Here is a 21,171-nt window from a genome sequence, read left to right as displayed (position 1 = left end):
ATCATCACTGCCTTTATATGACTTTGTGGTGGTTAACGCCCCATTGCTAAATCTATTCCCAATCGAGTCACATTGAGATGGGGTTTGAATCAGTAAAGATCATACTTAAAGAGATCCTTAAGGGGGCTGCGAATCAGAACATTTTCCTGGGGTCTTTAAAATTTACTTGATCAAAAACCTGATCGAAGAATTTACGCTCTTTGTACAGCTTATAGCTTAGCTATGTAAATATATATATTCTAGATGTTATGAAATTGAAAAAATAATTTTTTCTATGTTAAAAGCTTTTAAAACTACTCAGCTAACCAGCATAACTTACTTCTTAGCGGTCAGATTTATTCAACTTTTGGCACATAGATATATATAAAACTAAGGAATCCTAGAGCCAAATAAGCGATTGCCCCAATTCAGATTCCCATTACTCGGCTAGGTGAGAGCAACGGAGATGAGACTGTTCCCGAGGTTGCACACCATGCCACGTTGCGCTAGTTCCCTTATTTGCCTTTATTTTGGGAATATTGCCTATTTGAGAAAAGTTTGGAATATAGATGGCGTTTGGTTCTTCTTGTTTGCATCCCTAACTTGCAAAACTATTTCTCCGTTCCCTAGCAACTTTTCTGAAAGGTATCCTTTGAAAATAAACCTGGATAATATGAGACCCCTCAGACAGGGCAAGAGTAGCGTTTATTTTTCGTTTGTAAAATTGGTTTACAGCTTACGTTGCGTAGCGCATCATGAAATGCCATATTTGCACGATTACAAAAACATCAAATGCGACAGTTTTGAGTCCGAGTGCTCACATTGAATGCGTTACGTGGTACGGTACATACACTAGTTACATGGGCTTATATCAAAATTCTACTATAGTACCAAAAACTGGCGAATCGTGCTTGTGAGTGCCTTAGTGCATCAGTAAGTTCGGCTGAACACGTATATTTTGATTGGACTTGCTTGCTTGGTCGCTCCTTTCATCTGAGATTCCTAATCCTAAACATCTACTGAGAAGTTCCAAGTGGTAAAGATTTTGATTAGCGCCGTATAGTATGGAGTAGTCTAAGTGTATGAAGGGGATTTAGTTTGGCATATTAAAGGTTACAAAGGGTTCGGATAGAGATGCACAAGCGTGGTCTCTGTGCGCTATGCTTGGCGAAAGGCCCCCGTGGGTCCATTTCCCCAAGTCCAGTCGAAGTCACCGAGGTCGGGGATCCTCGGATACACCTGCTGCGACTCCCCTTCCGTCCTGGCCGTGGAAAAAATCCGGCGACGGAGCCTCCGACGAGCCGGGCGGCCCGTCTAAATGCGCTCCGTCACGTAAACCTTCGCGGAAGCGGGTGCATTGGACCGCCGCACCGCAAAGGTCACGATGATTCCGATGAAGATCAGGGTGACGCCGATGGCACTGGTGATATAGTGCTCGACGAGCTTGTTCTCCTCGCTGCGAAATGGAAGAAATGAATTTAATACAGGCTTTCGAAACCAAAGGTTAAAGTATGGTGGAAATAATACTGAATTAAAAAACTTTGTAGTTTGGTTTAGGTTCGAGGACTAAACAAAACTTTTAAAACTGCATGAGATTTCTGGACTCTATAGAAATCCGGAAGAGATCAGGTATTTTAAGAATTTAGGCTATTATTGACACATTTATCAATTTCAGATACTTGGAGTACATTGCAAATTTTATACCTTTTAAAATCGTTCCCATTAATAAAGTTAGTTACGACATAGCATTCACAGCATACGCTTCATTTGTATGGGATTCGAAAGACATCCCTGTATTTTAACTGGAACGAATTCATCGCGTCGACTCTCTCACCTATTCTCAGGGAATGTGTTCTGAAAATTGTGGTGATTCGTTGGACACGCCATCGCCACTTTCCAAAATCACTAGTGATTAAGCGTTTGGCGATGATTTTGAGCTGCTATTCAGCTTAAAAACTGTCTGACTGCAAATCCTGCTTTAAGTTAACCTGCGGGTATAGAAGGACGATTCTTACCTCACGTTCGTCTCATTGACGGTTTCGCGCTCCTTTTGGATGAGTCCCGTGACGGATGTGGCAATGGCCAGCCAGAAGTTGGCTAGGCCCAAACTGGCGTGGATGGGCACCATGGCGGATCGGCAGCTGTAGGTCTTGTTCTCACAGCACAGCATCACCAGAAAACTGTACAGAAGGGGCTGGTTAATATGCCGGATTGGGACACCGCAGAATGGAGACCCACCTGAAGAAGCCGATCACGAACTGGAGCACGAACATGCCCATTGTCACAAGCCCCAGCCACGAGTGGAGGCTGTAGAAGTTAACCTTTTGCAACGCCTCGTGGGAATCGAAGACGGATAGGAAACCCAGGGCGATGCACGGAATGGCTACGGCGTGAAAGAACATGTGGATCAGCTTCACATAGATGTGCTTCACGCATCGGCACAAACGGTAGATCAAGATGGCTAATAGGGGTATCTCGAATCAGATTAGTACACCCACACAATAAAGAGGCTCTTACAAAATCCGGAGAGCGTCACGAAGCCAGCGATCATTAAGATGGGATGCAGGTTGAACTGCTGCTTGGGACTCTCCGACCAGGCGAACCCATCGCGGTAGAACATCACCCAGAAGAGCGTCAGAACCAGGACGCCCACCAGCAGGATGGTGGACAGGATGACTATAAGCAAGTACTCGCACCAGGAGCAGCAGTTCCAGGCATTGTCCGGGTCCTCCTCATAGCGTCTGTAACGAGATTAGAGCAGGCGAACAACCATGAAATAATTAGATTCAGAGCTTAGTCAATTACTTTTTTTTGCGGCTTTTTGTAAAGCTGAGACGACGAAAGATCATGCGGTTTAGTTCTTCGATAAAGGGTCCGTCAATTGGCTTCATATTGATAGGTCCATCTACCACTTATTTTGCAAAGTTAGCAAGGGATTTGGATTAAAATAAATGTACTCCTAAGAAAACAGCTAGTCCAAACACAATGTGGGGGATGTGAGCTGCCCCCTATTAAACACAATTTATGATGGTTCCGGGGTCTGCCTTGGAATTATGGAGATTCTCAGGAGATTACGCTAATTGTGGGTTGAATGTGCTGCTAATCGGCTTAATTGATAGACAACAGATGGATAGCTGGATCAAGTGGAATCACAGAGGCTCTTGGAAACCCGCACTTATCTAATTTGACTAGCAAATTTTCAATTTTCCCTTGCGAGTGAAGTAGCTCTGGTTAAAAAGTTCACATTCCAACTCCTTTCTCAAGTTTTCGAAAAAACTTGGCCTCTTGTCCTTAAATGTTTGGATTGGCGGAGGTGTTTTTTTGGGTGAGGCTTGTCCTAATTTTTGACAGCTGGGGAAAGGGTAATGAAGTCAAAAGTGTATTGTTTCCACCCAATTGCGGTCTGTCAGTGATATTAATTTCATCACTTGTCGTGCGATCGTATGACAACCATTTCGATGCTCGATGCCGCTGATGATGAGCGCAGTGATCTCACCCACCCGAAAGATACGCAGATGCGGATCCATCGCCAGCACAGTGCCTAGTGCAGTGGGAGTACTCCCACAAAAACACAATGCGCACCCAAACCGGAGCCATGTGCTGATCTGCTGAAAGTAAGCAGCCTGCAGAGAAACTGAAGTGGGGTGATCGAGTCGGAGTAATTAGACGCATTGCTGCCCACGAACGAGCCGCTTCATCATCGCCAAGTGAAGCTCCTTGGTTTCGTTCGAAGTTCCGAAATCCATTGGTGCAACAACGTATTGAGTGTAAACAAACCTATTATTTAATTTAATAGTGCGAGCCCCATGTTGTGATAATGAAAGCCAAAGCGAATCGAATTACCAGCCATCACTATCATCGCTGGCACTCTCACTTTCACGACACTTGCATCACTGAGAAGATAATGCCATGGGGTGCTCCACTTTACATGCGGCACAGCCCGCGGAAAGCATCGGACACGGCGGAGCGGGAGCGGCGTGGCTGCGAGAGCCGAAAGATCAGAGGCACTCCGAGAAATAGTCGTGTATTATCTGGTCAGGGTGCAGGTTGTGATACTAAAATTCTACTCTTTATATTATGTCTTTAAACAGGTTGGTAATCTTCGAATTTTCATATTGGAAACAATATAGCAAAATGATGTCCCTTTAAGGAGCGCGAACATATGTATTTCGACTTTTTAGGTTCTAATAGACCTTGTATACATTAACATTTAACTGGTTTACTAGTTATATAAATTAAGTCGCCAGTTTTTAAGTTGGGTGCACTTAGCTGACTGACTTTCGAAGCTATTCTTTTACATTAATAATATTACAAATAAATAGTTCGAATGAGTGCGATAATGTTTTTAAAAGCTCTCTGAAATAATTAATCATTGATTTTAGGTATATAACCGGTTTTCTATTGTCAATATGATCACTACTTCAGAACTTAGTTTTTGGGGGACCTTAACTAATCGTTTTGTCAAGTTAAAAGTAAGATGGCAGATAAGAAAAAGTTTGTTTTGTTATCGCCTAGTACTTTCCCTTTTGAAAGGGAAATATGCGATATTCGATCTTTTTTGCCGTCCGATGGCGGTGTCAATGAACGACAGTCTGCCACAACGTGCACTCCTCCGCCTCAGTGGTCGTGGTTGTGGACGTGGATGTGCAATGTGGCTGCATCTGTGCCTGCAGCTGCGTCTGGGTTTGTGCTTGGGATTGGTACTGCGGCTGGGGCAGGCATTTAGCTATCAACACATTTCGGCGGGAGAGGCAAGGGTATCGCTCTAGCTGCAGTGCCTGTTTGCTTTAACACACATTTCACTTGCCGCAGATTGTTGGAAAACAAGCCCACACCAATGGATGTAAATGCATCTGTATCTATATCTTTGCTGCATGTTTGTATCTCTTTCACTTTTCATTTGCCGGCTGTGCTGAGAAATTTTCGCTAAAAGCTTTTCGTTTTATGGAAAACTCGTTTGTTGGCCGCCACCTGTTTGGTGTATTCGAACCTGAACCTGAACGTGAACATCAGTTTGGGGCTCGGTCTGAGCTCGAGCCTTAGAGCCGCGTATTGGTATTTGGCCTAGGTGCAGCGACTCATGGCTAATGGGTCATCGTGGATAAAAGGCTATTGACTCTGCGGCGGCACCCACTGCAAATGAGAGGTAAATAAACAGAGAAAGCGCATCGATGGTGCAGCATAATCTGCAAATTCCCAAAGTCATTTAACAAATGGAAATTTAATGGATAAATTATGCAAATATGAGCTGGGAACTACATTTTTTGATCGATTCGAGGATTACTTGTGAATTGACAGATCTAGTAAAGCTACTTCAGGCTAAGAAGATAAGATACTTTAGTATTCATGTGTACCACATATCGCTTAAAAACATTAACCAATATTCATTTGGAAGATCTGCAAAATATCATTAAGATTTGAGGTTGAAAACGATCTTTCAGTCAAGAGATTTTGCGTCATTTTTATCATTTCTGACAAAAGTAATAAATGAGATTATGAAGGGCAGAAAAAGTTCCTTAAGGTTCGTACCTGAGATATGCACATTAAGAATCTGCGAGTAGCAAGTGATATAATAACTTACAATTATATTTTGTAGAATTATGTCTGAGCCTTCATCATTCCTTATCTGTGGACAAACTCTTCTCAACCTTGGGTAAATTTAGGGACCTGCTTATCTCAGTCATGTGACAGATTATGGTGACCATGGCAGCCAGATGTCCGACTGCGAGTGGATCAACAACAAAAAGTACTAATCAGATAATAGGGAACCAGAACTCAGATGAAGGCCGTCATAAAGCAGGCTAATTATGGCAACAGCTTGGCCAGCTTTGACTCAAAAGTGGAGCAATGCTAACTGGTCGAATGATGAAAATGGGGAAACAAAGTGGGAAAGAAGTTGCGGCAGGAAGCCAGGGCACAATTCAATTAAAGAAACCATCAGATGTAACAAGTAACGAGCTGACGCGGAATGCACAATTAAAAGTCTGCGGATCGAGGCGAATTAAAACATTTGCTGTCGCACGCATGGCTGATAATCACTCCAATGCTCCAACACACTTCTGTGTATCCTGCGGGTTGATTATGACGAAGTGCGAGTACGGCTTACTATATATGCTGGTGCGGCCTGATCTGATCTGGTAGGGGATTGCTTTACAATGCTCGGCAATTGTTTAGAGACGTTGTCGATGTCGCGGCGGCCAAACATACACACATTTGAAACTATATCTTGAAGATACAAGCGAATTCGCGCTACAACAACCCGACACGATCTTCTAGCGCAGCAAGTGCAAAGTACTCTCGAAGTACTTTTCCTCGACAGGCACAATTGTTTAAATTGAATTAATACGCCTAAGAACAGCACGCAAATTGTTTACTTTGGGTCTGAAGTCGGGCCTTGGGGGGTGGTTTTTGCACTAATATAGGACGGGGACTTACGCTGTCGTCGTTCCTCCACGCGGCATTTTGGCCAAGTGGCGATCACGCATTTAGCCAAGTGTTGTTATTTGGGCCGAAATTCGTTGGGTTTTTCTGCTTATTTTGTCACCGCCACACACTAGACGTAGAATCGCTGGGCGGTGCGTCACAGATTGGCTCTATATAGCGTTATATACGTATATAAAGGTCGTTTATGTATAGAGCGCGGTCAGTGTTTTCCGCGTAATTGGGCTCCTATATCGATGCTGTAAAGTGCCACATTCGAGAGACAATTGAAAACCGTCTGGCTGTGGGATCGCTAGTCGCTAATCGCAAATAGAACTTTTCCAGATCGGATACAGATGCTAATGAAGCTGAATGCGTTAATTTGTCAATCACACGGAGCCAAAGAGCGATCCCAGAACAGTGCCGGACACGGTTCGTTATCTATTCATGTGGGGCCGCAAGTTCACAATAAATTTAATCAAGGTGCTTTCCCATAGATGCAAATTTCGATTCTTGTCCAACTGCGGCGAGCAAGTCTCGGTTTCTGAGTCAAAGAAAGTGGCAGAGTCGCAAGAAGCGTGTAATAAGCATCCACAAAAATGTATAAAGGGGCACAGGAGTTCAATATAAACAAAGTACTTTAAATATAAAAGCGTTGTTCTCTTTCTATGCTTTTGTTTATATTGCTCCTCTTGCTAGCAGTCGCACTAACGCAAACAACCGCACGAAAATCGTCAAGTAAATTCACTGAATTTTATATCAAATGAAGTGTAACAACGATCAGATCGCGGCGATCAGCTAGAGGCAACTGAAAATATATTTCAATTTTCTGGCCAAAGCTTTCTGGAACTAAAAGATCGAGCTGGGTCTTAGATCCTATGAGAAATTCATTCGCAACGATACTTTAGCGGAGACACTATCTGATCTAAGTCGTTAGCTTGGCCCGCAACCACTTGGATATCGTTTTATTCGGGAACTGAACCGAGTAGAGAACTTTTCTAGCTGGGTAGTGAACCACTAGATGAAGGTACATATGAATCTTAAGATGTGTTAATTATTTGTACAAGGTTTGCTGATTATGAAGATTAATGACATGGTGTCTTTCCGCCTCGACCTTGGATTATGCAATTTGAGTTCTCAAAGGCTGTTACTCGGGCTCTTTCGATAAGCAGTGTAAATAAAGAGTAGGTGAAAGATAGTCATGATCAGCTGACTGAAAACTGTCAGGCCGAAATTCCAGCATCGAGATAGGAGAGTGCTTTTTACACAAAGCAAAGTAAAGTAACACCTAAGCGGACAGAAATAGTCTCTGAACTGCACCCTATGAACTAATTAATGGACACCTGTTTGTCAACAATACGTTGTGCCTATAAATAAGTAAGTAAATAGGAGTACCAATCAAAACACCTGCCGGCAGCAGCCCGAATCAATCAAATATTTATGGAAGAGGTACTTCCACTAATTCCTAGCGAAGTACTGGGTCAGTACTGGGTCATTACTCGTGCAGTGGGTTCGAGCTGTCCACCTCCACATTCATACATGCGCCTTACACCGCACTCCCACTTCCACTCCTCCGACGGACAACAAACACACCCTGGGACTTTGGGTCATTATTCCAGCTCCTTGGAGCCAGTGGGTTTTTGCGGGCAACGCGCCCAAAAATTACTGGAAATCAAATGAAAAGCAAATGAAAATGAAATGAAAACGAGGCGGCGAAAAGGTTGAGTCGCGGGCAAAGAAGGAAAATACCCGTAATTACTCGAAGCTTACCGAGCTTCGTGCCAGAAATTGGACAAGGACGGGGCCTAAGGACGCAGGAGGAGCAGGATTCCGGACGAAATGTTTACGGCCAGTTACTATGTGAGTTTTGCGCACGCGATCAACTGTTGAATCGTGGGTGTACGGGTTTCAGGAAGGATGTGTCCGGGGCTTTGTGTGATTTGCGACGAGGTCGCATTAAAATAAAATTTACGACTTTCGAAGATACGTGAATTAGGAAATTGGCGCGTAAAAATAACCTCGTATAGTGGCTAGTGCCCTTACCGCCTCTCAAAGGGTGTGTAGGCGTCGACATTCGTTGTTCTTAATTAGTCCTTGGGGTAATTCCTAACGTGGCCGAGTCCTGTTCCAAGTAAATGTAAATGTAAATGTTACACATACGCCGCGTGGTGCCATTAAAATTCAAGGTATAGAACTGCCTTTGGTTCCATATCTTTAGTTGCAGGTTCCAACTGCCAGCTGAGCGTAGGAGATGAGCAAGGACAATTGCCGGCTGGACAGGAGTCAAATTGGCCTCCGGGGGAATGGGACTCTCCGTCCTCCCTGGGCCAGTGGCCGCCTCGATTTTGCCATGCAATTTACTTAAATATTGATAAACAAGAGTGCTGGCGAATCTGCTGACTAAATTGTGTTGATTAGCTGCAAATGGGGGTTTGATTGGGCAGGCGGGGGAGACTCTGGTGAAGAGGGTTCATATTTGGGTCTCAATAAATGGAAGGAAATTTGAGTTTATATATGAAAAGTATTAGAATGGGATTTCACATCAAAGAAATATTAAATAAGCCACAATACAAGGTTCGCTAAGACTTGAATAGTATCTTAAGTCTCTGAGTTTCCATAAATGTGAGCTAGAAAAGTACCTTACAAATTTATTAAACGCAAAACGTGTGCTGGAAAACACAGAAGTAGATTATAATTATTCCTGTTCACTACAACATTTCAAATAAACAGCTTAACAAAAGTTTCCGTCTTTAAGCAGTAAATAACACTTTTATTTTTAACCCAACTGAGAATATATTGCCTCATATTTTAATATTTCTGATTCTTAAATCAACGGAATTTACACTAAGTTAGGGGCTATTCTTGGCTTGGTAATCTGAACTCACTTTTCATCTGGCGGCGGGGGCATGTCGATGCCATTGGGAGTTCCCGGGGGCGACTTCTCGCTGACCCTGTCCATGGCCTCCTCCATCGGCGGCAGCGGGCTCACCGAGTTCGTGTCCATGTGAAAGCAATCAATTTTGATGCCGCTGCTCTTGCACTGCATTGCGAGGAGAGAAACATTTATGAGGCTCGGCATTTAAATGTGGCATTTTAATAGAGAGAACAACAGAAAGCAGCAGGATTCCGATTCCACATCCGCAACTTCATAAACTATGGGGGTGTGGGTCTCATCTGGTGATGAATGGCGGCGCCGCTTTATGTCCGCATATACGTATGAATACACATGGGTCTTTGAATTGGGGGAACCAAACATTGAAAGCGAGAAAGCCGCTTTTCAGTTGGGCAGAATAGGAAGTGGAAATGGCTTTTGGCATTTATTTTTGGCGACTCCACAAGGTGGCAAAAGTGCAGCGTCAACTGAAGTCCAGGGCATTGCACTTGGCTCGCTCTCTGTTTTGGTTTCAGACTCTTTTCCCGGTTTTATTCTTTTTTCGCCGCCTCTGCCATGTGTGAAATTGGCTCATCACACGTCCCAATGCGTTCCGCAGAGAGCGCCAATTTCCGATTCACGTCCCCCGTCAAGTTGAAGATACTCCAGACACTTCCCATGCCCCTACCCAGACCGTTTGTACTGCCTGTATCCCTATTCTCCCACCAATCAATTATAATCGGACGTTCTAGTTCTTGGGGGTTCATTGAACCCGATGCGGAGACACTTGATGGACACATCAATGCGTGGCATTTGCTGATGCCGAAGCCAAGTTCCTTTTCCCGGCCAACCAGCCATTCAGTCAACCGACAACCCCAATACGCCCCTCCAATCCGTAATTCCTGCGAATCGTTTGCATAGCCCAACACTGTCCCTACCCCACACATGTGTCCAGTTCCCACGGACTGGACGTTGGGGATTGGCATTCCCCTCGCCTGGATTATGTTGACTACACAGGTCCCAGCTTAGGGGTGTTATTAGCAAATGAGACAGAGACATTTCCGATCGTGGGTGCATTCAGTTCTGTTCTGATTGAAATCAGTTAAATGTCTTTCCCTCCTACCTACTCTTTAGTGAAGCAACGAAATAACACCTAAAGTTTGGGTTCATTTTGAAACACGAGAAATAAGATGTATTCTTGCTCTTTTGATGCAGCCCCATCATCATCAATAGCAGAGCAATAGCTGTTTAACCCATTGTTGCTTTGGGAGGATTTTTATTAAACTCAACTAAGGTACTTGCTTCGGAGAAGCGAATTATGAGTTTTCCCCAAGATTTAAGAACTTGTTTGTTTCAGAGGGCAGACCCACAAGCTCGAATCGCGTTGGGCTACTTTCTGGGCAGGAAGCTGGACATTATGCAATCCCACAGCTGCCGACGCTGCCCATATCTGCGCCAAGTGGAGGGAAAACAAAGCGAGCGGCATAAAACAGTCACAAAAGAGGCCCCGAATATTTCGAGGCCCGGATATGCAGCGACTTGTGCAGAGAGATTGTCAATAAAGCGAATGCAGGAATCGGGGCTCCGTGGGGTATGGGGAATGCAACCCTAGGCTCTCCACAATAGACATCCTTTTTGTGGCATAGACTTAATAATCCGATTTGGGTCCACCGCGCTCTGCGCTTCCATGCCCCTCATAAGAATCCAGCGAGCAAAGCGGAACCGGAAACGATGCTGCGGCCGTTGTTCTTGCCACTCTCGGCTTACTGGCTTTGACAAGTGCAAGTGAACCTACCCCAAGCTACTTTGCCGTGTGCGCGGTGTCAAAAACCCTTTTCTATGAAGCTTAATTACTCTATTATGCACAAACTCGCCGCAAATGGTGTATATGCTTAATTGAATTTGTGGCCGCTTCAACGAGCTGGAATTTAACAATTTTCCACAATTAATTCATCTGCCCGAACGCGAACGCGAACACGGGTTCATCCCTCCTCCGGTGGAGCTGGCGTGGACCGAAAGGGAGCTGATGGATGATGAGAAGGAAACTCCGCAAACAAACCGGCACGGAACACGCACTCCGAAACAGTACCTAGAAGCACCCACGTCCGAACTCCTCGAATGCTGCGAACGAACTGAACACCACGGCACTGGGAAATGTCGGCGACATGCCATAATGGCGCTATAAATGAGCTTCGTGTCTTGTCTCTACGTGTAAAATGTGCTCGGCTTACACAGTTTATAGCAGATACTTGTAGAGTGGCATGAAATGTACACTTCAGCGCAGATGCGTTAGAAATATGCGGCCGACTCAAGTGGGATATCAAACATGTTATTGTCTCCCTTTAGTAAGGAGTGTGGTTCAATCTGCCAAACTCCTAAAACGTACATAAAGGATGAAATATTTTTACCAAACTCAGAAAGAACTTAAACACTCACACATCATAGCTACCGACTGTTCGGTGGGCACTTATGAACAAGTTTGTTATGCTGTTTACCACTTTATTATTTTTGTAAGGACTGGACTCAGGACTTTTTACATAAGTGCAAGGAAACCTTTTTTAAATATTTTGTAAGGCCTGACATTGAACATTGCAACATAATAAATGATTCTGCAATATTGCTGTTCAAAAGTGCAGATTATATATAGAACTACATACTTTAGCCCATTGCCAATCTCCCTTTCTGAATGCACCTCAGACCTTTAAACCATTTAAATAAAGATATGCCATATATTTTGTGTGTTTCAGCTAACTAGGTATATATTAAACACCAGTCAAGTGTGTTTCCACATAGCTCGACCTTTTGGAACAGGATTATTAATACACTTACAAACGCGAACAAATATCAATTGACAAGTGTGAATGCAATACATTTAGGCGGGTCACAGACCCGAATTGTGGGTTAGTAGATATTCGTTAAGTTATTGTCATTGTTTCGTAGGATACCCTGGAATATTGAGGCTAACTAAGCACTACTAAGTACAAGTACAAATGCCGCTCGTGCAGCGGGTCCTGCTCGAAGGACCTCGACTTGCTCGTGGGATGACTACTTCAAATGATATAGGACTAACCGACCAGCGCGATTTGGGTACTCTTAACTTTAATCTAATACGTCATATATAAACTAATAGGTTGTGCGAATAATTTAGTCGGAGAGATTCTGCGGGGATCCTCGGTCTCCGGGCGCCTATAGGCCCGGCTTGGTTTTGTCATCGATGCTGCTGGCGCTTCCTGCGCTCGCCGTGCTCCCCGCATCCGATGGCACCGGACTGGAGCGCCCTGATCCCGCCCTGGATCCGGATTCCACGGGCGTGGGAATGGGACTGGTGGCCGGACTGGTCTCTAGGTCGCTCGTGCTGCAGATTTCCTGGAATGTGAGATTGGAATTCAGCTTGGGCTTGTCAACATCGTGGCTTGGCAGGGTGCTTTTCTTCGGACTTGAACAGGGACAGGGACTTGAACTGACCTCATCGGCTTGAGTCTTGGTGGTAACCGCCTCGGTCTGGCACTCCTCGTTGGACTGATCGACCTTCTCCGCCCAGGAGCGCAGGAACTCCACCACGTGGCTGTGCCCGAAGTTCTCGGCTTCATCCACGGGCAGGTTGCCCCAACGGTCCTTAGGGTTGTGGGGAACGTGGCACTGCTCCAACAGGAACTTGACGCACTCCAGGTGGCCCTCGGAGGCAGCCAGATGCAGGGCGGTACGACCGTCGTAGTCCGCCAGGGTAATGTCCATTCCGGAGAGACGATGGCGACGCAGGGCCGTCACATCTCCGCTGGCAGCTGAAAAGAGCAGGTTCACGATGGACAGGCCCTTGGTCTCGTAGCGGTGCTTTCGCGGATCCTTCTTGTTGGACAGATGCTTCAGGTTGTCATAGCGATGAAAGTTGAACATTGAGACCAGCTCCTCACAGAACTGCAGTCCCCGCACAGTGTTGCCCAGGTGGTCTAGGGGCGGGGACCAGGCAAAGATGCCCATCACGTTGGGGATGACCAGCATCATGCCGCCGCTCACTCCGGACTTGGCCGGCAGACCCACCTTGAAGGCGAACTGACCGGAGTAGTCGTACGTGCCGCAGGAGTGCATGATCGAGAGCACATCCCGGATTACTTCCGGCCGGAACACCTTCTCCTCGGTGGTGGGACAGATGCCTCCGTTGGCCAGACTGGCGGCGATCACGGACATGGCCTCGCAGTTCGTCTCCATGGAGCAGCACTGGAAGTAGAAGTCCATCACCTCCTTCAGGTTGGTGCGCTTGGGGAAGCACTTGTTCTCGCGCATGTAGAAGCCCAGGGCGTAGTTCCGGTCGGCTGCCTCTCGCTCGGAAAGGAACACGGCGTTGTTGAAGCCGATGTACTCCCCGCCGGATAGCCGCTTGAACCAGGACATGGTGTAGTCGAAGATCTCCGCAGAGGTCATGTCGGGCTTGACCAGGGCGTTCATCAGGGAACAGGTGAGGATGGCCCCGGCATTGATCATCGGATTGTGCGGTTTCTCTGTGGAGACACAAATTATTAAGAGATTAACGAAAGATTGCTTTCCTGAATTCATACTTAAATTGTGATTCTGTTTTAAGTATATGTATCTGATCGAGGATCGCTGAGATTGTTACGAATACGGCTTTGTTATTAGACTGAAACGCATGTAACTCTACTCTAAAAAATGTCTCAAATCAACAACTTCCCATTAGCCCAGCTCCCACTCACTGTTTTGATCCAGGACGAGTTCGTTGAAGTTCCTGCCACTGGGCTCCTGGCCCACGTACGAGTGCACCACCTTGGGCCCCAACTTCTCCAGGGCAATGGCATAGGTGAGTGGCTTGCTGCAACTTTGGAGGGTGAAGGGCACCTCCACGTCGCCGATGGAGAATCGCTGGCCATCAATGGTGCAAATGCTTAGGCCCCAGGAGTCGGGATTGTAGCGAGCCAGCTGCGGAATGTAGTCGGCCAGCTTGCCCAGAGTGTTGGTCTTGCAGCGGTTGTAGATGTCCTCGATGTCCTTGACGAAGCTTGTAAAGTCGGGGATCACGAACTGCTGCCGGAAGGCCTTGGCGATCAGAACGATATTGGGGGCCACCACTCTGAAAAGGGCAGGGATTAATGTTTGACCGAAACACCCTGGCCGAAACTCACGCCTTGAAGGTCTCCCGATTGAGGTGCTGAGTCTCCGCCGAAGAGCCCGTCTCGTAGTTATTCAGCTTGTGCACTTTCTTCAAGTTGTCCATCAGTTCCCGCACTCTGGGGTCGTTCCTGCGGATGCCAGTGGTCTTCAGCCCGGCCAGGAACTTGCCCATCGAGATGAGGCCCGTCTCCTCGCTGGCGAACATGTCGAACAGCACATCCTCCGCGTTCCGCTGCTCCTGCTCCCGATGGCTGTGGACAGAAATACAACCAGTTAACGCGCTGGAAATTAGCGAAATAGTTTCGAAGCCACAGAAAGCAATTGGGTTTGGGGCACCTGCTAATTGAGTGGCGATCCCCGACTGAATTTTAGCATGCGTGTGTGGAAAAGCAAGACAGAATTCACAGAAAATACAAGCACTAGTACTACGGGGGTTTGGCTAAGGGCGCAGAAAGGGGATCTCAGGGGTTTGTCTTTGGCCAACTGGCGCTGAGCTTTGTGCTAATTGGCTCACAGACATCTAATGCAGCGCGGCCAAACAAAACTGCACAGATCCAGTTGGGCCCTTCTAAATATAGACTCCTCCGTTTCTGGCTGATTTGATTCACCCGCAGCTCTTCGGAACTTTCGATTCGGCAATCATTTTGCGCAGACTTCAATTAACTCCAATTAGTTGGGTTGGCTTGATTAAGATCGTTTGGGCTGTGGTTCATAGCATGGCAACTCAAAGTCAACTAAAATTCTACTGGGAAGGGGCTCAAGAACAGTTCAATCGATTACTCACGGCCGCATCGAATAGTGGCGTCGCTGACTGCTAAAAGAGTGATAAACAGGATGATCAGACAGCAATTGTTAGTTAGATTTCAGATCTCCATATGTCGGCCATAAGGAGCGTGTAATGAGCGTCAATCAACGCAATTTTCGTATTATTGGGGGGTTTTCGGGGTGTGTCATATAGATAAGGGGTGTGTAGTGTGCACAGTCTATTTTTACGATCCACTCGATGCCATTCCTACATTCTGTCCCTGTCCCTGTCCCTGCCCCTGACTGCTTGGGTTGCTATTTCCGGCACTATTTTTACCTGATTATCGCGGAAATAGTGCGCACAATGGTGCCGCGGCGGTTCTGCAGTGAGATGCCCTCGATTATTTCCTCGATGATGGCCGCCGTCTCCGTGGTTTCCTGCTCCTTGCCCCGCCGGTAGTTCTCCTCCCGCTCCTTGGTCTCCCCGTCCTCGCTCTGCCGCTTCAGGGCTTCCATTTCACTTGTTTGCACCATCCCGGCGAATGCGTGATGTTCGGTTTTCGAGGGTTTCAGTCGGTTTCAGTTTGCCTCTACCAGAGTCTATTTTATTTTTGCTGGCTTTCGATCTCGGACCGCCTTGACTTGAGCGCTGAGCTGTTGCAAGTTTAATGGGAACAACAGTAAGCGCGCCGGCATTTTATACATTAGCGGAAAGTGTGACTTTTGCTGCTGCTCCCAGCAGCGGAGCACTTAGATAGCCACACGGATAGGCGACCGGAGGTCGGAGACCGGGGCGGTGGGTGCCGAGCAGGGCCCCACGGAGAACCGAGTCGGAATGTGCTAATTTCTAAATCATGTTATTGCCAATAAAATAAATTAATTAACTCCTTTTTCTCTATGCAAACCCCGGCTGGTACACAAAACCCCCACGAGCTCACACAACCGCAGAGTAGATATGGCTGGATTCATGGCATTATAATCATCTATGGCGTTATAATGGCACTGGCCATTGTCTGGCACTCCATGGAGCAGATATTCACAGGGGCAGCGCTTGAGCACCGATAAGGAGGACAACGTCACGCGGCGGACCCCCTTATTTTTTCTCGGTTCCGATAAGGAGGTGGGCACGTCTCCGGATGACTCACAATTACCTGATATACTTCGTTATCACCTTGACGAACGTCTCCTTCTGGCTTTTGGTGCAGAGTCCGGCGACCATTTCGGCTATGATGCCGGCATCGATGAGATCCGCATCATCCTGAATCCGTTCCTTGCCCTCTTCGGTGCCCGAGAGGGGTTCTTCGACAGGAGCTTCCGCCTGCTCCGCCTCCCTGGCGGCGTTGCGCTTGACCAGTTCTATCAGCTCCTCCCCCGTCATGGACTTCAGGTCGTCCACTATCTTCTGCCGGATGCTGTCCTTGAACTGGGCCGCCTCTTCGGCGGTATATCCGTCCAAGGGGAGAGGCGCCCTCTCGGTGGCGTACTGCAGCAGGTTCCAACTACGATCGCCCATCATTTCGATAGTATGATGATGAAATCCTGCTTTTTCACTGTGCAAACTTGCGGCCCGTCACCGCCGAAATGAGCCCATTCGACGAGCGGCCAATGTTTTTATAGTTCGCCAACATTATATGTACACACACCAGAGCCAATTCACATATGTACTTCAGCAGACCAAAAGAGTGAGCGAATTCGATTTTTATCTTCGTTTAATAAACGTATGTTAATTCATTTTATGCGCCGGCGATTGCCGGCAATTAGCGCTTGCTTTCTGGGCAGATACCTCCCTGCGGAGCGCCCAGCCCCATCCTCCCCACATGCTTGAAACAAAAGGGGCGCCTCAAAATATTTACCCAGAAAGCCATCAAAATATTTTCTACGTTTCTTTGGACTTTGGCAGGGATTGTTAATTGTGTGTGTCAACGTTTTTCAAAGCAATATTTTCCGAGCCAGAAATAGCCCTGCAAGCTGCAGCGTATCTAAAAATGGATCGTTGGGATGCGAAATGCGGCTTGGTAGCAGGGAACTTAGTTGGCCCAACTGATTCTGGCCACGTGGGAAATAGTGGGAAAACACAACCTCAGGCGGGGCAGGTGCAAATGAGTGGGCAAATGTTTTGTAGGCCCCACAGTTAGTGACTGGATGCACTTGTGCTCTGATTTGCAGTGTTTTCAGGTGATCGGTGTCAGAGGGGATGGAAAGTGGGGTTTGGCCTCGGATCAGGTACTCACAGTTTGGCATTGTCCTCTTTGGTCTTCGGAGTGGAACTGGTGTCGTAGAAGGACAGCTTCCGATTGGCGAACACCAAATTCAACAGCGGTGGGGCGCGCAGTTTCTTCTGAAATGGACAAACAATGGGTTGAGTGCTGCAGCTTTAGTTCAGGTCAGGAATTCCCAGCCAGAGGCACGTATTCCAAGTTATGTCAAGTGCCAACTGGACGGCACGTACTAGCATATTTTATGGTACATCCAAGCAACCACAACTGGATCGAAGTGGAAATAGTGGCAAAATGCCGTGCACGAGCAGCTTTTATAGAAGGAAGGGTTGGTCTATCCAAACTTTGGTGAAATCCCCAAAACGCGGCAACACTTTCAAATCTTACAAGGACGGAATCGACTATCATGCTGCTTTGGCCTTTTTCTCTTTAATATTTCCCTAATATTTGCAATGAAAGTACTTGAATCATACTTACACACTGTTCTCAGCCTACTGGCGTTTCCAAGTAAGCTTTGTTTGCTCTGATGGGAAAAGGGCAATCAATGATTACTAATCAGTATGTAACCTGACACCTTCAGACTGCCTTGAGTCCTAAGTACTATTGGATGGGGCTACCTAACCTAACCGCATGACTCCACCGGGACGGAAGTCTCTGTTCCTTTCTTAATTTTCATTTCCCTTCATTTATAAATGGAAGGGAAAGTTGCGCAAGTATTGCTGCTCCGCCGATTAGATCAAGCCACTATTGACTTTGCGATTTTAATGGAAATAAAATGTTTGAATTATTGCACGTGCCACTTGCAATAGCGTTCTGATAGGAGGGTACATCTTGGCCTCCAATATCTGTTTTCATTGTTGAGCTCTTTTCGCACTTGCTGCCTATTTGCATTTTGCTAAACACATTTACCCGAAAGAAAGTCATGTGAGGGCGAATATATAACAACAACCACTTCAGGTGCGGCACACAAATAAAAAGAACAAAATATATCTCAAACAAGTTCCGCTCGAGGGGCCTGTCACCATTAGCGTGGGACTTTGGCACCTTAAAGATTGGCACCCGACGAGCTGGTGAGCCTTTGACGCACAACTCGCACGGAAGTGCAGGGCCTAGCGTTCCAAAGAGAAAAATACGCCACGGAAATGAGTAGACTTTCTCCTGCCCATTCTCCACCGAAAACCCATTTTCATGTCAGCTCCTACCACTCCCACTCGATTATGTCAATGTATTACGAAGTAATTCCTAACAAAAGTGGCTTTCATTTTCTACGCAGTTACGGTTAAATAGTAATAGCCGGGCTTGTAATTCTGAAACTAATAGCCGCCTTGCCACATTTCTGTATTATCGTAAATCCGATAATATAGGGTTGTCTGAACATGAATTTCCGTTGTAACTGGTAGTCCCCAAATATCATCATCTTCATAAAGACCACAGCAGTATAGATTCAATTGGCGGGTTCTAACTGCAATTGGGTTGGAACGGGAGCAGTCCAGTGGGGCTTTAAAACCCATTTCATGAGCGTTTCTCCATAAATATTTGTTCTAGAAAACACAATATTTTATCTACATCTCTCTCGAAATCCAGCAGATTTGTTTCAACGGGATGAAAGTGTTTCGCAGTTCACGAGAAGAGCAAGAGAGTATCCAAATCTGTGGTTCCAGAATTATTTTTCTCTTCCTACCCTTCCCCAGAAACCAAGTGAGAAGTGAAGGGGCTTGGTTTTGGACGGTGGCACCTAAAATATGAATACGTACATTCGCGCGTATGCAAAACACTTATGACTGTGTGCTCTTTCATTTCTCCCATGGCAACGGCGGAACGCAAAACAGTCCGACTAGTGATGGACTTTTGCCAAATCTTGGCTGGCTCAATTTCAGTCCATAATGATTTTCCATTTGAAATACCACCGCTGTCGGTTTATGTGTACTTTAATATACTTATGTGTTTTTTGAGTTGCCATGCTCACGTTTACACTATTTATTTTCGGGTGACAGTTTCGCGTGACTTCAACTCCCAGAGAGTCTGTGAATCACATACACTTAAAAAAGTCCCACAGCTGAATCGGTGGAGTAATGAACTATACGAGCATTTTTAACTTCATACGAATTCCAACCGAATTTCTATCTGGCGAATAGTAAACATCTCCTTAGAAAAGTCCATTTGCATTTTTATGACTACATAATAAAAGGATTTTTTCGACAAAATACCATAAAGTTTAAAAATAAGTGGGATATTTTTAGCTATCAACATTAAATAAATTATCTTTAGTCAGCTGATAAGATTTTTTGCGCAACGGATAAGATTAGGGCTATTAAGGAAATAACTCATATATTTCAAATTTTGTTGGGTAACTTAAAACTTGTATTCGCTATTTTTTCGGCGTGCAGTGTACATTTTTTATGGACCAACATTCTTGCTGGCCTTTCACGAGCGAAATAATCAAAAATATGAAGCAGATTTTGTGTAATAATTTCAATCCCGCTCCCCAATCTCGCCATCAGTGTTTCAATGTCTCGGTCAGCGTCTCGCCGCCGTCTGATTTTTGGCAATTTTATAACTTGTTGACAACCAGTACTATTAGGTCGGGAGTTCCACATGTCACATGTGGTTTCGGGGATTAAGGATGAGTGTGTCCGGCGATTTGCACCTGATTAGCACCTATTTCCGAAAATGTGTCATGATAATTTCGCAATTAATTTGCCCGGTAGTCTAGTCGCCGCAATCCCAGATGCGATAAGATAGACCTCATTATCTTTCGGGGAGAGACAGGACACAGTGGGTGTGTTATCTGGATATTGCGTCAGTCACGCTGCGCTTGGCATTATCTAATTAAACTAAAGCCCCGGCGTCTTCTTTAAATGTAGCCGACTGCTGTCAGGCTGAATGAAAGTCAGGCGCCCTTACGTGCCCAAAACCAAATCCCATATCTTGGCATTGTTTAATTTTCGAAATCTATTTTTGAAATTCTGCAAATGGTTTGTTTCTCCGCCAGCACTGGCAGTCAGTGTGGACTATGCGTTCACTTTGTGATATCACATGAAAAATCAATAGCCGGGCGAAATTAAGGCCCGAAAATGTGTATAGTCAGCTGTTCGTGACTCAACCCCCATTCATAAACCCTTCGCGGCACTCACCTCATTGCATATTTTCTGCTGCAGCTGTTTGCCCGTGTGTCCGAACTTGGCGCGCTTCAGGAGATCCGTCTCCTGGTCCAACAGCTCCGCGGGCTCGGCGGCGGATGCCTTGGCACGCTGGTGGGGATGGACCAGCACCTGTCCCTGGGTCGTCAGAAGACGAAGGTTGCGACCGGCTAGCGAGGGAACACCTTTGAGCATTATCACAATCACTGACTGGCTGATTCGGTTGCCCTAATGACGACGATGTCTATCTGATTCTCGGATTACCGGATGCCTGACGGGGTAAACCTCAGTGCTCGTACTTGGTGGCTTGGTCTGGTCTTGCGGCCCTTCGTTCACGTTGCGTATTCGCTCCGTTGTCTGCACATGCGTTCTGTTTTACCAATCGCTGGCTACTAAAACGCCGACAGCAGAAAGCCCATAATCAGCTCAGCGCTGCCGCGAACCGCCGGCAGCGAAAAGCCAGCGACGATTACTTCTTCGGTGGGTGAGTGAGCATAGGCAAGAGGCTCTCTTTCCTTACCTCTGGGGAGAGTCTCAAGACTCTTCCAGCAGTGGTCTTTCTCTTTCAAGTGGGGTTCATGCTCGTCTGGGGGCTCGTCTATGCCAGTGACGTCACTTAGAGAATTGTGCGAAATACGTGACTACACTGAGAGTAAAGAGACGAAATTGTGTTATTAGG

At 46.2% G+C, this 21,171-nt stretch overlaps 2 protein-coding genes across 16 annotated transcripts; both read right to left on the bottom strand.

Annotated features, from left to right (window-relative positions):
* Positions 1–648: 648 nt before the first annotated feature.
* On the bottom strand, positions 649–11,407 carry LOC108029704 (plasma membrane ascorbate-dependent reductase CYBRD1). Of its 3 annotated transcripts, none has more exons than XM_017102172.3 (6): positions 11,067–11,407; positions 9,285–9,439; positions 2,497–2,720; positions 2,218–2,440; positions 1,995–2,159; positions 649–1,435 (listed from the first exon to the last, which is right to left on the bottom strand). In XM_017102172.3, exons 2-6 carry the CDS (start codon positions 9,401–9,403, stop codon positions 1,294–1,296), a joined length of 873 nt encoding a protein of 290 aa, XP_016957661.1. In that variant the 5' UTR covers positions 9,404–9,439; positions 11,067–11,407; the 3' UTR covers positions 649–1,293. The 3 variants fall into 3 exon arrangements, with proteins under 3 accessions (XP_016957661.1, XP_016957664.1, XP_050744161.1); XM_017102175.3 differs by lacking the exons at positions 9,285–9,439; positions 11,067–11,407 and adding exons at positions 6,415–6,659; positions 7,112–7,213; XM_050888204.1 differs by lacking the exons at positions 9,285–9,439; positions 11,067–11,407 and adding an exon at positions 2,785–3,342.
* Positions 11,408–11,986: 579 nt separating this feature from the next.
* Positions 11,987–20,883, bottom strand: LOC108029668 (glutaminase kidney isoform, mitochondrial). Of its 13 annotated transcripts, none has more exons than XM_017102098.3 (7): positions 20,487–20,882; positions 17,368–17,474; positions 15,177–15,206; positions 14,404–14,643; positions 13,978–14,351; positions 12,737–13,767; positions 11,987–12,637 (listed from the first exon to the last, which is right to left on the bottom strand). In XM_017102098.3, the coding sequence occupies exons 1-7, from the start codon at positions 20,685–20,687 to the stop codon at positions 12,458–12,460; spliced, it is 2,163 nt and encodes a 720-aa protein (XP_016957587.1). In that variant the 5' UTR covers positions 20,688–20,882; the 3' UTR covers positions 11,987–12,457. The 13 variants fall into 13 exon arrangements, with proteins under 13 accessions (XP_016957587.1, XP_050744150.1, XP_016957590.1 ...); XM_050888193.1 differs by having other exon boundaries at positions 15,177–15,203; XM_017102101.3 differs by lacking the exon at positions 20,487–20,882 and adding an exon at positions 17,740–17,775.
* Between the last annotated feature and the right edge of the window lie 288 nt (positions 20,884–21,171).

Source organism: Drosophila biarmipes, chromosome 2R (genome assembly GCF_025231255.1).
Source record: "Drosophila biarmipes strain raj3 chromosome 2R, RU_DBia_V1.1, whole genome shotgun sequence".
Classification (NCBI taxonomy): domain Eukaryota; kingdom Metazoa; phylum Arthropoda; class Insecta; order Diptera; family Drosophilidae; genus Drosophila; species Drosophila biarmipes.
This window is presented reverse-complemented; position numbering and strand designations above follow the sequence as displayed.

Bases quoted from the DNA above. Each gene is read 5' to 3' on its own strand.
- LOC108029704 (XM_017102172.3), bottom strand. From the start codon at position 9,403: ATGGACACGAACTCGGTGAGCCCGCTGCCGCCGATGGAGGAGGCCATG. The intron at 2,441-2,496 runs GTAAGAGCCTCT...TACCCCTATTAG, and splicing joins CGTGACGCTCTCCGGATTTT to CCATCTTGATCTACCGTTTG. The intron at 2,160-2,217 runs GTGGGTCTCCAT...CCTTCTGTACAG, and splicing joins TTCGTGATCGGCTTCTTCAG to TTTTCTGGTGATGCTGTGCT.
- LOC108029668 (XM_044092002.2), bottom strand. From the start codon at position 20,687: ATGCTCAAAGGTGTTCCCTCGCTAGCCGGTCGCAACCTTCGTCTTCTG. The intron at 14,644-17,367 runs GTGAGTACCTGA...TTCTGTCCACAG, and splicing joins AAAGAGGACAATGCCAAACT to CCATCGGGAGCAGGAGCAGC. The intron at 13,768-13,977 runs GTGAGTGGGAGC...GTGTCTCCACAG, and splicing joins ACTCGTCCTGGATCAAAACA to AGAAACCGCACAATCCGATG.